Consider the following 17,552-nt stretch of genomic DNA (forward strand, 5'->3'; position numbering starts at 1 on the left):
CAAATTATCAATAGATTGGCCCATTTTAATATTTCTATAAAGCCTCTGGATATTAAAATTTTAAAAACATTTCTCTCTCGCAAAACGAGCTCCCACTTGGAAGTTTCACAGTAATTATTCTCTCTTGCCATACATGTCCACTGATACACTGAGCCTGAGGCAAGAGGTGTGGTGGAGTAGAGATGGCTACAGAAGACGTTCTGTCTTGAGGAAGTGATTCTTAAACTGAGTAAAAATTGGTGTTGAGGGTGACTGTCAGGGTTGTCACCATAGAAAACACGTATGAAGGCTCTAACGTTGAAAAGGAGCATTAAACATACGATGTGCAATACTGATGGGGCGTTTACTAGGTAGCTGGCACAGTTTTAAGTACTGTAGAGTATTTTATTATAACAGATGGAGAAATTTAGGCAGAACATGATTAAACAGCTTATTCAAGGTTGCACAGAGTGTAAGTGACTGCTCCAAGAACCGGGTGACAAAGAGGCTCTGGGAAGAGTTGGGGGACTGGGGGATAAAGCTGGAGAGGAAGGCGGGGGCCAGGCATGCAGACCATGTTAAAGATTCTGAACAAGAGTGTGCAAATTCAAGGAAGTTAAGGCGAGGACAGGCAGGATCACGTTTACATTTTTCAAAGTTCCCCTCTAGTGTACTATGGACAACAGATCACGTGGGGCCAGTGTGGATTCAGGGAGACCTGTGTGGATGATATCATAGCGGGTGACCCCTGTGAGAGATGATGGAGTTGCTGGGGCCTGCACCAGGAGAGTGGCTAGGGCTGGAGGCATGTGGCAGATGTTTCAAAGATTGACTTGAGTTAAAATTTCCAATTAAAGAATAAGCAGTGTACAGGGAATCGAATCGGATGGATTTGCAAGGAACAATCTCTTTTTAGAACATTGTTTTCATCGTGTTTATAGGGGTCATAGTCATATTTCTAGAGAACTGAAAAAGCTTCATAGACCCACGTTATGATACATATTCCATGCAGTAGGGAACAGAATCTGTTTCTTGGCTTCCAATTCAGGACTTTGAGAATTAACTTACATTAACAGTACCTTAGGTATTTCCAAAAATTCAAATTGCCAAAAACTTTCTGTCCAAGGCATGGAGGATGAAGAACACTCAGAATTAATAAGCTACTTCCAATAAACTGGTTGGCACTTAAACCAGAGAAGCCAGTGGTGGTCACCTTGTTGAAACCTGTTACCAGTCTCCCACCCGGAAAACCTCAGACACTCAGCTCTCCCACAGTAAATGAAATTCAGAGAAACTGGATATCTTGCAGAACGCAGGTTCTGAAAATTAATAGTTCACACCAAAATAAAGGGAAATTTGAGTTTTTAGGCCCAATGAAGTCAGTCAGGGAGTGTCTGTATATCCTTTATTTTGGAGAGGAAAGATTATGCTGGAGAAGACTCTTTTGTTCATCCTTTCCTCTTCATAATATGTGAATCATTTGATACTTAGGTCTGAGCTGTTATCAGGTAACAGTTCAATTACATAAACCTACATAATTTATGTGATCATTCTAATAACTATAAATTGTTTTTTTTACAGTTACTGTTTATGTTCTAGCAGATCAGATTGGCTATCTTTAATACTGCTATTTAATAGTCTTTGAACATAAAAAAATTTTTAAGTATATTTCTTTCTTGAGAAACAAACTTTCATTGGGAAACTTTCACGGTAGTTATTCCCTTCTCTCATTCACATCCACTGATTTGTTAAGTCAAAGACAGCCAGTGGTGTTTTTAAACCTGTGGAATTGGATTTTTTAAAACTACTCCTGCATTATGGATCCCTCTCCAAACAAAAAAACTTTATTGCCAATGGAACTAAGCATATCAGCCAGTCTAAAATCACTTTTAAAAGTTATAATAAATCTTTAAATTGCATTCAGGCTCCTCTGTCCATGGGATTCTCCAGGCAAGAATACTAGAGTGGGTTGCCATGCCCTCTTCCAGGGGATCTTCCCCACCCAGGGATTGAACTAAAGTCTCCCACACTGCAGGCAGATTCTTTACTGCCTGAGCCACAAGGGAAGCCCCATGAAGATTTAGAACACCAAATTATACTAACATTTATACTTTTCTTTAGTCTGAACCTTCAGATACTTAGAAAAAAATTTTTAGATTAATAGATGCATGATTTTTAGTGATCATTTATCATAAAATCAATCTATTTGTTCCCTTTCTAAAAAAAGTTACAAATTATATACACATAGGAAAATAAACCTAGAAAACACAGGCTATACTCCTAAGAACATTTCTTTAAAATCTGTAGTGGTTCCTGAACAAATAAGAGAGAAAAAAGACATCATATAAAAAGCTGTCATTCCTTATTTTTCAATTTGATTTAAAAGCTAGATCATAATTTATGCCTAATACCCCCAGAAAGGAATCTTTTTTCCCCTCCAATCCTAGTATTCACTTGCTCTCTGTTCAGATATATTCCTGTCTGGTAGACAACATTAATTCATACTATAAACTAAAGGACCTCTTCCCTTTTCTCACTGCTGAAATCCAACATTAGGGAATTCTTGCTGATCAGAAACTTTTTATAACCTAAATGGCTCAGAAGTATGTAAGTTATTGTTCTAACGCTATGGCCTCAACCCATCCATTAGAAATGGGTGAGTTTCACGTCTCCATCAGAAAGAGTTCTCTATGGGACAGGTTTACATGTCTTTGGTGGTCTAGTCAATGTAAACAGGTGGAAGAATGCTAGCAGGTATAGTGGGGCAAAATTAGTTTCCTTATTTTGAAAATTAGATTGGCCATATTTATACTGCCAGAAACTGTTATATTGTTTTACATATTTCTTTTTTTTTAACTTATTTTTTAATTGGAGGAAAATTGCTTTATGATGTTGTGTTGGGTATAATTTATATATATATATATACACACACACACATATATGGGCTTCCCTGGTGGCCCAGACGGTAAAGGATCTGCCTGCAATGTGGGATACCTCAGTTAGATCCCTGGGTTGGGAAGATCCCCTGGAGGAGGGCATGGCAACCCACTCCAGTATTCTTGCCTGGAGAATCCCCATGGACAGAGGAACCTGGCAGGCTACAGTCCATGGGGTTGCTAAGAGTTAGACATGACTGAGCAATTAAGCACATACACACACACATATATATTCCCTGTTAGATATTTAAAAAGTGAATTATACCTTTAAAAATATACTCTTGAATTTTAGATAACATATAAGAAACTCTATCATTTGATTTATGTAATTTCTATTTCTTGATATTTTATACTCTCAAATCTATTGTTTTACTCAGATTATAATAGATCCTGCAAGTGGTTCCAAAACTATAAAATTACATAGCCTTAACCCTCTAACTTTTTTTGTCTTATGATGCTCTTAGAGACATCAGAGTAATATTTTTTTTACATGACCTTAGAAATATGTCTTATGCTTACTCTCAGGGACAGCCTAGTCCCAGACACCATGTCTTAGAGGGGATAGTGAAGTGTGAAATCCTAACTGTATACATAGGGTATCCAGACACTGCAGAATCTGTTGTTTCAGTTGGGTTGGCATGGGGGAAAGGTGAGGAGATTGAAATGTTAGTCTACATAGCAAAGCCAAATCAGCAGAGCAGTGAAAGGGTGAAATCTGTAGGTAGGATATGACTTTAAAAAAACCTTTGTCTATCTGTTGAGAAGTTATAAGGTATCATTCTTAGGCTCACTGAAATCAGACTCTGATCATTCAAGTGAGAGTGACTCATAAGGAAATCTAGGAAAGGCTAGTGGGGGGTTGGCAGAGGAATATCAAACAGCAAAATACAACAGGAGGGTGCTGTCCAGGGTAACTACCCTGTAAGGAAGTTCTAGAGACTGCCTCAACGTGGTCCTGCCAGATGGGGCAAAGAACATTCTCATGCTCAGCCATCATTGGCTAAAGACTGCACCCAAGGATGTACATTTTCAGGAACTTCTGGATTTCCTTGATCAGGCAGCCAGAGAGCAGTCCTCTGACGGACAGACCTGGTGCTGGCTGTTGGCAGGGAAAGCACATTGGAATCTACAACTGGAAGTACAAACATGACGAATTCAAGGGGATAAGGCTGGACCACTGACAATGTCTCCCATAAGATCCAAGAGACAGTTTATGTATTGGCTCTGTGAAACTTACAGCCGAAAATATTCAAATGCAAAAAAATCCTTCAAGAAAGCTAGTAAAAGCTCAATCTATAAAACATTTCACTAATTATAAACCAAAGGATTACTTCTTTCATGCAGATGACAAACACACATCTCTCTGAATTATATAGATTTCACTAGATCTTGAAAAGGAGAAATATCATTCCCCCATTCTCTGTTAGGGACTTGAATGATCACAGATCATTGGTCCACTTTGAGATAAAACCTAAACCCAAACTCAGATTCATCTTTTCTCTAGATCACCTGTATTTTCTGACTGGTAAGGTATGATAATGAGAACAACCAAAAAGACACTTAAGATCTCTTTTAAGAGATTTCAAGAGTAAATATCTGGCATACATATTGTATCAAAATACAAAGCTCATCTCCCCCCGTGGCTCCACGAGAAAATACTAAGGAGCTAAAGAAAACACTAAAAATCCCTGAAACGTGCTTGCCCAGTGATTTTCTTTGCAGCACACTGGTTCACATGATTCTAAATAGGAGATATTTAAAGAGCATGAGACATTTTAAGGGATGATGGTGGTGGTATCATTTCAATGTAATTTCTAAAATATTTTATTTCCTTCACAGCATTTTAATTCTTTACTTCTGAATTCTAACAATGCATTATATTCCTTGACAGGAACTATAGCATATTAGAGTGCATACGAGTATGTATGTGAATGCTCAGTTTTCTTATATAATATATATAATTATTATATTTATGCAATACCTCTATTCCAAAGTCTGAAGGCATTTTATTGAAATAATCTTCACCTTAGCTAATTTTATGAAACAGATTTCCAAATTTTAAAGATTTATATAAATTGAAAGCAATTATATAGCCTATCCTTACCATAAAAAGAGTATGATGTATTAACTGTGTTAATTGTATACTATACACTGGACAATCACTTATGAAGAAAATATGCTTGTCTATTGCCTTTTATGCTTGTCTATTTTTACTTTGGAAATGTTTTTTTGTTTTAGTAATAAAAGTTAAATTTTTCTTTTTAAAAAACTAGTTACACGTGGAATATTCCAGTTAAATGGATTGAAGACGATGAACAAAGGATTACATTATACAATAGGTCAGAAACAGGAGGTAAATATTGTCAATTGATTTATTTCTTCCTTGAATTAATGTACTACATTAGATAAGTATGTGTAAAGAAACAACAGTAAAACTGGAACTTATGAGTTAAATTTCAGCTAAAAGAAATCTCTTAAATAACCAATTATTTAATTGGTTAAATAATTAACCAATGAGCCCAAATCCTTATCTGTAATAATGAGAATTTTTTGCGTTAAGAAATTCTTTGTAATGATTTACCTACCATAACCGACACAATAATAAATACCTACATTCAAAGAGAAGGGTCATATAACCAACCATTAGAAGATCAATATATCAGTTTTCTTCTTTCCGTTCCTCTCTTCCCTCTTTTTTTCCTTCCTTTCTTTTTTCCTTTTCTCTTCCTTTCTTTTTTAAAATATCAAATGTCACTGAATTTCTTAAAATGTTATGTGACAAGCCTGACTTTTAAAATACTGCCATTAAATCAGACCTAATATTTTTCTCAAATCAGCATGACACTAGAATTTTTAATGACACTAAATTATTTTTTCTAAGCTGTAAGTTGTCACCAGCAGCTCAAGGGACTATCTATATCTATACCCATTCATCTACCCATCCATCCATCCATCCATCCATCTCCCTAAGTAAACGCCTTGGCCCCTGCCTGTGTTAAAATTCAGCTGTGACTGTTCTACCCACTTAAGTCAACTAGAAATATATTTCTGTATTCTATATCCATTCATTTGTATTTTCTTTTCTTGAAAAATTTTAGAGTTATATGAAAACAAGGAGACCTTATCACATGTTTTTTACTACAGATCACTGAAAAAATAATAAAAAAGGCAAGTTTTAGCAACCATCCAGGAAGAATCCTGCTTTCTATACTTCTGCTAGTGTGCTTGTTTTGTGCTTCAAAAGTCGCTTCTTATCTAAAACAAAATGAGACTCTTCTTCATCCCATCCCATGAGGACTTGGTTTCCAAATAGCATTTGGCATGGACTTTCACCCATTGCTTCTCAAGAATAAAAGCAGATCATCTACCCTCCATTTACATATGCCTGTTTGCTCATGCAAAATATTCTAAAATAGTAATTCATTACCTCTGGCAAGTAAATTTTTACCCTATTCCCAATAGATTAAAGAAAAAAGCTTTATTGAGATACAATTCTCATAGTATAAAATTCCCCCATTTAAAGTGTGCAATCCAGTTTTTATTACATTCACAGATATGTGTAACCATCACCACAGTCTATTCTACAGCAGTTCAGTCACCTCAAAAAGAAATTCCACACCCTTTAGCTATCAACTCCTCTCTTCTCCTATACTCCCAGCCTTAAGCAACAACTAACCTATTTTTTGTCTTCATAGATTTGGTTATTATGGACATTTCATATAAATGGAATGATATCTATAGCATTTTGTGAGTGGCTCCTTTCACCTAGCTTGTTTTCAAGTTCATCTATGTCAAAGCATGTATCAGAACTTCATTTCTTTTTATTGCCAAGTTATAGTCATATCATATTGATATACCACCTTTTGTTTATCTGTTCATCAGTTGATGAGCATATGGATTGTTTCTGTCTTGTGGCTATTATGAATAATATTCCTATACACATTTGGGTATAAATTTCTATGTGGCTCCAATAAGGTTTTTTCAGCTTTGTTTCTTTTTTAATTTTTATTATAAATCATTCGTGATTTTAAAAATAATTGCATTTATTTGTGTATGTTTGGCTGTGCGGGGTCTCCGTTGTGACCAGGCTTTTCTCCAGCTGCGTTCAGCAGGATCGCTCTCTGGTTGCAGTGCGGGCTTCCCACTGGGGCGGCTTCTCCTATCGCAAAGCAGGGGCTCTAGGGCTCGCGGGCTTCGGTAGTTCTGGCTCTCCAGCTCTAGAGCACAGGCTCGATGGTTGCGGCCCACAGGCTTAGTTACTCCATGGCACGTGGGATTTTCCCCGGGTCACAGATCCAACCTGTGTCTCCTGCATTGGCAGGCAGATGCTTTACCACTGAGCCACCAGGGAAGCCCTATTTTGTAATTTTTAGTTTGTACTATAAACTCTACCAGCTTCGCTATTGTCAAGGTAAGACCCTTTACTGTTGCCTTTACAACAAAAACTTTCCCTCGGTCATTTATACTAACTTTAATTGATGTAGTCATCAATTTCTCCTAAATTCTTCTAGAATACCCAGATCAGTATTTTATATAGGATAATATTGTTTGCATACCAAGATCTTTTCTGACCTTTTTCTTACTTAAGCCAAAGGAAAATAGAGACAGAAAAAAATACAGTAAAAAAAAAATGTTTAATAGCACCTATAAACAACATAATGAGGCTAGGATTCCCTTGGGAAATTTTCAGTGGATTTGGCTGAAATATTACTACATATTTTCCCCATTGGTCTCCACTGGTTAACTGAAGATTGGAGGAACATCTGGGAATCTTCTTGATTTGATGTTTACAAATTTAAAAGCATGGATAATTTATTTTCACTAATACAATCTATCCAGAATTTTCATAAACTGAGGTTTTCATAAAAGTAAAACTTCCAGGTAACTAAAGTTTATTCCAGTGGTCCACAAAATAGATTTCAGGAGTTAATAATAAACATTTTTCTTATATGTATTATGTCCTTATTAGACACAATATTTTAATAATGAACTTAGTCCTTAATTAATTAAAATATTAATTAATTCTTTCAATGGCGAAGGAAATGGCAACCCACTCCAGTATTCTTGCCTGGAAAATCCCATGGACTGAGGATCCTGGTAGGCTACAGTCCATGGGGTCGCAAAGAGTCGGACACTACTGAGCGACTTCACTTCACTTAACTAACGGGCCAGACACAGGGGTCGGTACAGAGATAATGCTGAGGGGAAAATCCCCACAATTCTTACTTTGTAGCACTTACTGTCTAGGGAGGGTGTGAACGAGTCAGCAGGCAAATACAACATCATGTCATAAGGGCCTGGTGTGGTAAGAGCCAAAGGGGCTCCCAGCAGAAATACAAGTGGAGATTTGGAAGTTGAGGAAAGTTTGTAAAGAAAGGGACATCTGTCTGAGGGTTAGGGGGACTAAAGGCAGAGTTTACGTTGATAATAGGATTGACTGAGTATAGACTCAAACAGTGCCATGGACAGAAAATGTTTGTATGAAAGTGAGAGTGCAAAGGGCTCTCTGGGCAGCCTCTATCCCTCTGTCATTAGATTTGAGACATTTCTTTTGCTGTAACTACCGACTTTTATCTGTCCCTCCCCTCCCTGTAGAATATTTCTTGAGAAATGGAGCTTATTTTTTGTCGTTGTGTGGTTGTTCCATATCACCAGCAGATACCTAGTAACTGTTAATTGAAGGAATGAATGAAGTGGCTCTCATGTCCACAGAGCTTTGATGACAAATCTATCTTTATCTGCAATTTCAGAATCATGACTGGTCATTTAGCCAGAAGCAAATTAGACATCTCTCCCTACTTCAAAGTGCCTGCTCCATTTTTAGGCTATGCAGTAAGTTCCTGTTTCCTGTTTAGGGACATCTTCAACTCCCAGCTCAGAGCGCAGATGACAACATGTCCTGAGGGTACTGAATGGGCATTCAGCTCAGGTTACCAGCCCCACCTCCTTCTTCTTGGTTTCTTTGGTGATTCATCAGCTAGAAATTTCCCAGGCAATAGTGGGGCTTCCCCTCAGGTCTTTTATTCACATTTGTGTTATGCACAATATTTTAAACATGAAAACAATTAGACATGTACTTTGTAACAAAGAAGAGGCTCTTCATCTCAGGGCCTTCTCTGGCAATTCTAACCTACCTTGAATAATCTCTCCTCTTATTGTTGAGAGCATATTTTATGCTATTAGTTTCATCAGTCCTTAGTATTATTCCTTAGAGTTTAAGCAACATCATTATTAAGGTTCATATTCTCTGTCTTGTCTTTTTATGTAAATTATAAGCTCTTTGAAGATACACACTGCACATCATACTCCCTGTCTCCTGCTCACCCTATTCCCTCAAGGTGCTGTGGACATCTTTAGATGTGCTAAGGATTCAGCAAGTCCTTTCTTAATTAAGGCTTATTTGCCTGAAGACTGCTGTGCTTCTAGAGGTTGCCTATGTGTAGTGAATGCCTCTATCTTTAGCAGCAGTTACTATACTGTCTATTGTCAATGCATCTACATTAGTAGTATACCACCTTTTTGTTTTTAATCTGCTGCTTTCCAACATTTAGAAGACTTATAGATTAGCATACGATATCAGACAACCAATCTTGCTAAAACATATTTAAAAATAGGGATTCATGAGCATATAGAGTCTAAAAGATAGTTTTAGGGCATAGGAGTAGAATAGACTTTGTGATGACTATTTTCACAACTCTTTCATATTATGTATTATGGATGATTTAGATAACCAAATTCTATCATATAAATATTCCTAAAATTTTATGGTAGTTATATTTAAATATTTCATATCAAAATAGTGATGTGCATATATTTTTCTAATTTAATGAGAGAGAGAGAAAGAAAAGAAATCCATAATCATTCATTATGGATTCAGTTTTGCAGATTCAGAAGCTCAGTTTGTTTAATTCAGCACTGGTCAACCAAGTCTTGAAAGACTTATTCACATGAACCATACATATAAGAATGCTAATTTGTTAATTTACACAAATAAAAATATACTGGCTAACATGAACTAGAATATTCACTTCAGCTAATTAGGTATCTCTTTCAGGAAAAAAGTTTACTTAATTAGGGTAAAGGGAGAGCTAAGTTACGTCAATTATTTTAAAGATGTCAATCAAGCTGTGACAGCTTTGTATATTGCATTAACCAGCGGAGCCTAATTATTCCATATATTGGCTATCAGTAGTAGTTCAATGCAATAAAAATTTCTGATTCATGTAACAGTCCAGTGGAGGTGTTCCTGACCTGCTGCCTCTCCTAGGTAGCTCACTCCCAGATAATGACTTAGAATTCCTGTCTTTTTCCTTCTTATGGCTCCACTTCCTCTCTCTCTCTACAAACTAATATTAGACTTCTGTGCTGGATCTTTTGCATCTGATCAGAAGACAGAGGAAGATAACGGAGGGACCAGACCTAGAAGTGCATCTATTATTTCTGCCCACACTTTATGCCCCAGTGTCAATCATATGTTGCCACCTAACTGCAAGGGAGGCTGATAAATATAGTCTAGCTGTGTACCTCGAGGAAAAGGGAATAGTGTGGTAAACAGCCAACAGATTTCTCCACATACACTCTTTTCTGTAAGAGCAGATCTGTCAAATGCTCTGGCATACATGTACCAGCTTCCCTAGGCAGACTAGGGACACATCAACAGATCTTCACTATCCCACTCTCTTTTGCAGTTATTTCTTCCCAGTCACCAAAACCCCTGCCCGTGATAATCCTTCATCACGACAGTCACATTGCATTTTTCCCCCAATTCCTGCTTATTATGTATTACATATTAATCCTATATCTTTCTTTTCAGGGAGATTCTCTAGGCTTCTTGCTGAGATTTAGATGGGGCTCTGTAATTATTACTAATACAATAATTGAAATTTCCTTGAATAAGTAATTTGTTGAGAACATTGTCACAAATGGATAACCAATCCATTTTACAATGGATCATGTTAGTGTTTGTTGCAGAGATTAAACTTTTTTTCCTTACCCCAAATTCCAAGTAGTGCATCCTACTTGAAATTTTTAGATCTCCGAATATAATTTGTATGTCATTAGTAAAAAATACTATTCTTATACCTTTCAGCTGTTTTACTATTAAGAGATACACAAATTTAATAAAATAGATATGAACTATAATTTTACACAGAAAGATAATTTGCTTAAAGGATTGATGGAACACAGTATTTGTGTCACCAAAGAAAAAAATGTTTCTTTCTCTAGAAATTTCAGGCTATCACAAGCTGTCTAGTTGACTGAATTTTGTTATAATTATTTACATAAAACAGTATATTAAAGAACTAGTATGCATGCTTTGTTATTGAAATCTATCTAAGTTGAAATTAGCCTCTGGATGAAATTTTGAAAAGATAATTACCAGACAAAAGGAAAAAAAATTTTAGAAAGAGCTGCTACCCAGAAAGAATCCATTTACCACTCTTATGCATAAAACTAGCAAGAAACTGTACAAAACAATTTATAAGTTGTATGATTACTATGTGGCCATTAAATCTACATCTTCATATATATAAAATGAAATTGCAAAGTGTTTACAATATAATTTCAAGTGAAAAGGATTAATAATCAAAAACACAGTAAAGTTGTCTATATGTATTGTGTCTTCACATGTGCATATATGTGGACGATAAACACAGATGTACATATACACACAAGATAAAAACATAATGTCAACTGGTGGTGGATAATTTTTGTATTCTTCATTATACTCTTTTTTTATTTTCCAAATACATATTTGAAACCATAAAGAACAAATACTGCTGTTATAGTCAGGAAAATCTTAATAGCAACTGGAGAAACAGAATAGTGAAACATGCACCATTTACTTCTATGTACTGCCTGGAACAGGCATCAGTATTTTATCCCACTTACTTAGTAAGTATGCAACTAAACAACCCAACAGTATTTTGTTGTTGTCAGCTGTTCCAGGAGTAGCATGAACTTGGAAAGTCCAGTAACTACTGACTTCCTGGACCTCAGCTTCCTCATCCATAAAGTGAGAAAAATCACAGTAACTCTAGACAGGCTTAACTAGGTATATATAAAGCGCACTAAAATACTGCTGCATTTAGATGGATAGCCAGGAACTTCTCAATGTTATTTATATTTGCTCTGCTATTTATAGAACTGGCGGCATATCCCCTTTCATAATAATGGGGATAGCTACCATCTGTTGGACACAGAACTATGTAGCCAACACTTTACCTATGTTATCTTATTTAATCTTCACAATAGCCCTGTGAGGGATTTTTATCCCTGTTTCCCTCATGGTGAACTGAGACACAGAGAGGTCAAGTGATTTGGCCAAGATCACACAGCTAGTAAGTCAGAGAGCAGAGATTTTATCCGAGATCTGTCAGACTCGAAAGTTCATGCTCTTTCCCCTGTAACATATGGCTCTGTGCTTAGCAAGAGGCTCTCCTCCTGATACAAACATTCAAAGTGTATGGCTGCCAAAAGATTAGCTTCCTTTCAACAACCTGTCCGTGGGAGAATGACAAAGAAAGATAAATACTACATGAGTGAGGTAAAGGTTTACAATTTGTCAAGAACCTACTATGAATGTTCCTGAAGAAACTTATTGTCTTGTTGAAGTGTTTACTCATGTATTATGAAAAACTACTGTGTCGTTGGATATCTTCCAAACCTTGTGAGCACTTCCAAAATGTAAATCACCTTTCCTCCCAAACTGACTCATCTTCGTCTATTCCTTCTGTAACGGCAACACCATTATTCATCCAGTCATGCACGTCATTTTCCCCTCTAATTGTCCACATCAAGTCAGAAAAGATAGTGTTGATTTTACTCGTGATGTGTCTCTTGAATACATCATCTATTTTCATCATCTCCATATTAAGGTAAGCCCTCATTTTCTCTTGCCCTAGATTATTATAGTAGACTCTAGAATCTCCTTCCAATATCTCCTTCCCATAATACCATCAAAATTATCTTTCTAGAAACAGACCTGAGTATATTGTTCACCCGTCTAAAAGTCTTCTCTTTTCTTACTGTCTCTCAGAAGATGGACTTAATACAGCATGTGGCTCTTCACACTGAAGCCCCACTTTTACTTCCAGCCTCATATCCTATTTTCCAATATCATACCCCATGTTATTATTACATTAAACTATCTGAAGTTATTTAAATATACTAAGTATTCCCACATCATTACTTAAATTGCATGTTGCCCATACAGACAAGAGTATAGGAGTTAAGACGTATATGAGTAATGCTAACCAAACACTGGTCATACAGAGCATAAATACTATTTGGAGTTCAGTTCAGTTCAGCTCAGTGTCTGACTCTTTGAAACCCCATGGACTGCAGTATGCCAGGCTTCCCTGTCCTTCACCAACTCCTGGAGCTTGCTCAAACTCATGTCCACTGAGTCAGTGACACCCTCCAACCATCTTATCCTCTGTCAACCCCTTCTCCTCCTGCCTTATTTTGAGTAGTTTTTACTTAAAATATCTTTATTCCTTCAATGTTGAGCTTCCAAAATCTATATCCTAGAGCCTTATGTAAATTCTAAATACTACTTTAGAAATAAAGTTAATTTGGTAAATCTATTGATGAAAAGACATTGATATAATCAATTGAAATATGGAAGTAGAAGGCTTTACAAAAATAAATAAAATTGGGAGAACAAGTATGAAATGGACTACAAGATCAAAAATGCTGTATTTGGATTTTAGTCCTATTGCAAGCCTTCTTGACATTTGAAAAAAAATTGTTGCTGACTCTCAAATAATTATTCTGCTTAGTAATCACCATATCCATCAATTAGAATATTGATTTTAATTAACCAGAGTATTCTTTTATATGTTTACATTTTTATCCCCTTCCCAAGCTATCCCAGTGAATATTCTTTGTGTAATTAATCCATCATGATTAAGAATGTATGGATTACCCCCAAAGGGCATGGAGTTCTCTGTCTTTAAGTATTGTTGGGTTTTTTAATTTTTTTATTGAGGAATTGACAAGCACAGAATTATTTCACCCATATGACAAGCTTCTGCCAGTAAGAAATAATAATAAGTCACAAATTACACGGCACTTATTTACATTACTTATTTCTTTTTCAGCTCACACACTACAATGACATGTTAAAGTTAGGCAATAAGAATAATAAGAATTAGACTTTGGGGCTTTGAATCCATATCAAACTTGACTCTTCAGGCTACCATTTCTTTTCTTTTTGCCCTCTGAGTCTAATTTCTGTGTGTTTACAGTAGGTGCAGACATTTTTCTCACTAGTGTTTATTTACTACCACAGGAATCACTTTGGAATCTACTCATAGTGGAAATGCTTTTCTCAAAATAAACCCTGATCATATTGGGTTTTATCGTGTAAATTATGAAGTATCAACTTGGGAATGGATAGCTACCAATCTTTCCCTCCACCACACGGTAAGAGTAGAAATGGTTGTGAATTGTTTTACTTTTGTTCTGAGAATAGCATCTTAGTGATATTAATTTTTCAGTATATTTTGCTTTAAGAGTCATGTTTCCTGCCTTTTTTTCTTTCTCTTCCCAGGACTTTTCTTCTGCTGATCGTGCAAGTTTTATTGATGATGCTTTTGCCTTGGCACGGTAGGTTTCAGAATGAGAGTCAATTCTGTAAAATACTATGGATCTTGTCATAAATTTCTTTTAAAATGAATTACAACAAAGTTTGAGTATTAATTTATAGTTTAAAGTATCCAAAACCACTATTTACAACATTATTATTTTACATAACTTTCTTCTTTAAAACTAATATGAGCCTTATAGCCAAAATACTGATATCAGCCCTTAACAGACACAAAACCTCACCTACCCTATTGACTTTAAGTGAGGTTTGACTAATCTGAGTTCTTGAGCTAATTAGGAGCAACACTTACAAATGCTCAAAAGTGCACTGTTATAATTTGATTTAATAAAAAGACAAACAATGTGTTTCATAAACTCATCTCTGTGAGCCCAAGCCCACTGTAAGATTTTATGGCTAGAGTTTTCAAATATTATTCAGGTCATTGGGGTAAGAAGAATGAGACATGGTGCTCTAGGATTGATATAATTAAGGTGTCATTTCAAAAATTTGAATTTTTTCTCATGGCCTAAAGGTAGTTACACTTAGAAAAAAAAATCAACATAGACTGGGGTCATGTAAGAGTAGTAACCATAGCACCTTTGAGATTTATTTTTCAGATTGACTAACACTAGTAATTTGGCCAGTATTTTTTGAATTTCTGGCACTTCTGTAGGAGCTAGGGGCACACCCAACTTGCTTTTCTGGCTTTGTAGTAGCCTCATTTTAGACACAAGCAATATACTGACAATGAGATGCTAGTTCCCCTTCTCTGAGTTGGGTGTTCCTTTTATGGGCCCCTGTGTTTCCAATAATATTAATTGTCATTGCTTATTAATTATCCATCTCACCTACCAAATTATAAGTTTCATGAAGGTAGGCACCTGGATCATGTTCCTCTTCATTTTATCCCCAGCTCCTAACTGTGCCTGGCCCCTGGTTGATGCTCATTAAATAGGAACTGAATACATGGCTAGAAGGATAATATAACAGCACTAAAGGCATGGGAGAACTATTTTACATGGACTCCCTAGATACTGCAAGTTAGAAATCCTTTGTGACATTTTTAAGGGGGAAATTTATAGGGAATTAAAAACAAGCTCTCAAACACATTAAAATCCTGGCTCTGTATAACCTTGAGAGAGTTTCTTAACTTGTCTCTGCTTCAGTTCGTTTCCTTATTAGTAAAATGGATATGAACTTAGAAGAGTCTTGTGAGGAATAAGTGAGAGAATGTACACAAAGGACCCCAACCATTGTCCATTCTTTAGGAAGTGCCCAATAGATCATAGTGCTTGACCGAAAGGCACCCACCATTGATTAGCAGCAGCAAAGAAGCATTTGGTAGCTCAGTGGTGAAGAATCCACCTGTCAATGCAGGGGACACAGGTTTCATCCCTGGGTCAGGAAGATAGCCTAGAGAAGGAAATGACAGCCCACTCCAGTATTCTTGCCTCAGAAATCTCATGGACAGAGGAGCCTGGCAGACTACATTCCCTGGGATCGCACAGAGTTGGACACAATTTAGCAACTACACAAGACAGGCATTTTAGAAAAGCTCTTCTAAATTTGTAATCTAGACTCTATTGTAGGTAATAAAACTTGATTCTCTTTGGTGAACCTCCGAGTTTAATCTCCTGGCTATGTAACAGATTATTTTAATTATGTTATGGTATGTCAATCCTTCATTTGATAAATATTTATTGAGCACCTACTCTGTTCCTGGCACTATGTAGGTTGGGAAAATTAAGTGGTGATATGGTGAAAGAAAATGATCCACCTTTTAGGGAATTCCCTGGTGGTGCAGTGGTTAGGACTCTGCACTGTCACTGCTGAGGGCATGGGTTCAATCCCTGGTCCAGCAATTAAGAAATTGAAAGCTGCATGGTGTGGCCAAAAAAAAAAAAAAACTTTTTTAAGCATAACAGGACTATTACATTTTTTTTTTTCTTAAAACTCTCCTGTATATGGATGGTGACTTTTTCCAAAGCTTAGAATCTTGTATCTTTACAGTTTAATTTCCATCATAACACAATGCAGACAGTTCTTTTGCTTTAAGAAGTGAAAGCCTCCAGAATAGCTTTCTCTGAGGAATGGTGTACAAAGTGGATAACTCACACAATTGAACAATCTTCCTGCATTTGTTCAGCTGCTTGACCATAGCCCCATTAAATTTTGAAGAGCTTCAGAAAGGAAGAAAGTGAAACAAATTTGAAAGTCAAAAAGCATGCAGAATCACACAGCACCAATCCAGAAGAAAATACCTGAGCTGTCATCTGAAACATTGCCTGAGCTACTGAGTTATCACCCAATTTCTGTCTGCAACACATGAGGAAAAATGGACTCAGAGAGAAACAGGCCCCCACCTGTATTAGTTAGAGTCTGTTCCAAATCACTCAAACTTCAGAGAAAAATAGAAATGCGTAGATAGGTAAGTGCATGAGGTAGGATTAGAATTCACACAGTTCTACTCTGATATTCAAAAAGAAATGAACTATTATGTTTCATCAGTAAAAGGGCAGATCTAAAAATAAATATATTCTTGATTCCCCTGCCCCCAAATGTGAGGAGCCAGGACTCTTAACTGCTCTCCAGCTGGGCACATCTGCTGAAGACAAGGAGTAAGAATTCACCCAGTCACTTTGAGTCCCCACGACAGGTTCAGCTCAACCATATGCCCTGCCTAGTTATACCCTCAAAGTTTTTAAGTTCCTTTAAAGTTTCTCCCAGCCCCCACTCAGGCTAGTTTCTCCGCAATGAGAACAAGGTGCCTGATCTCTCCGTTTTGCTACATGGAGCTCTTGCTTCTTACCATGTCACCTCTGATTGTCCACCGCAAGGAGCACAGAGGGGGCCGACGAGGGGAGATCCTGACATGCTGTCTACTTTGGGATATGTGCTATCTTATGGCCCATTCCATGGCCAACGGTCTTTCTTCTGCAGTTCCCTGAGGTGAGGAAGTGAAAACTTCCGAACCACATCTAGTCTATAGCAGGTATTCACGTGTCCTTTCCCCTGACAAAGTCTGGAGAGACGGGCCACCTCAT

The 17,552-nt window shown here is 36.7% G+C and overlaps 1 protein-coding gene and 1 long non-coding RNA gene across 2 annotated transcripts in view; one reads left to right on the top strand and one right to left on the bottom strand.

The window, feature by feature from the left end:
* Positions 1 to 17,552, top strand: part of LOC122422268 (glutamyl aminopeptidase) — a 79,094-nt gene that overhangs the window by 42,182 nt on the left and 19,360 nt on the right. The window contains exons 11-13 of the mRNA XM_043438629.1: positions 5,189 to 5,268; positions 14,212 to 14,345; positions 14,473 to 14,528. Of these exons, the coding sequence (XP_043294564.1) occupies positions 5,189 to 5,268; positions 14,212 to 14,345; positions 14,473 to 14,528 (270 nt within the window). The remainder of the gene's footprint in view (positions 1 to 5,188; positions 5,269 to 14,211; positions 14,346 to 14,472; positions 14,529 to 17,552) is intronic.
* LOC122422269 overlaps positions 1 to 17,552 on the bottom strand; it is an 85,619-nt gene that overhangs the window by 18,767 nt on the left and 49,300 nt on the right. The window lies entirely within an intron of this gene.

The sequence above is a fragment of the Cervus canadensis genome, chromosome 19, assembly GCF_019320065.1.
Source record: "Cervus canadensis isolate Bull #8, Minnesota chromosome 19, ASM1932006v1, whole genome shotgun sequence".
Classification (NCBI taxonomy): Eukaryota; Metazoa; Chordata; class Mammalia; order Artiodactyla; family Cervidae; genus Cervus; species Cervus canadensis.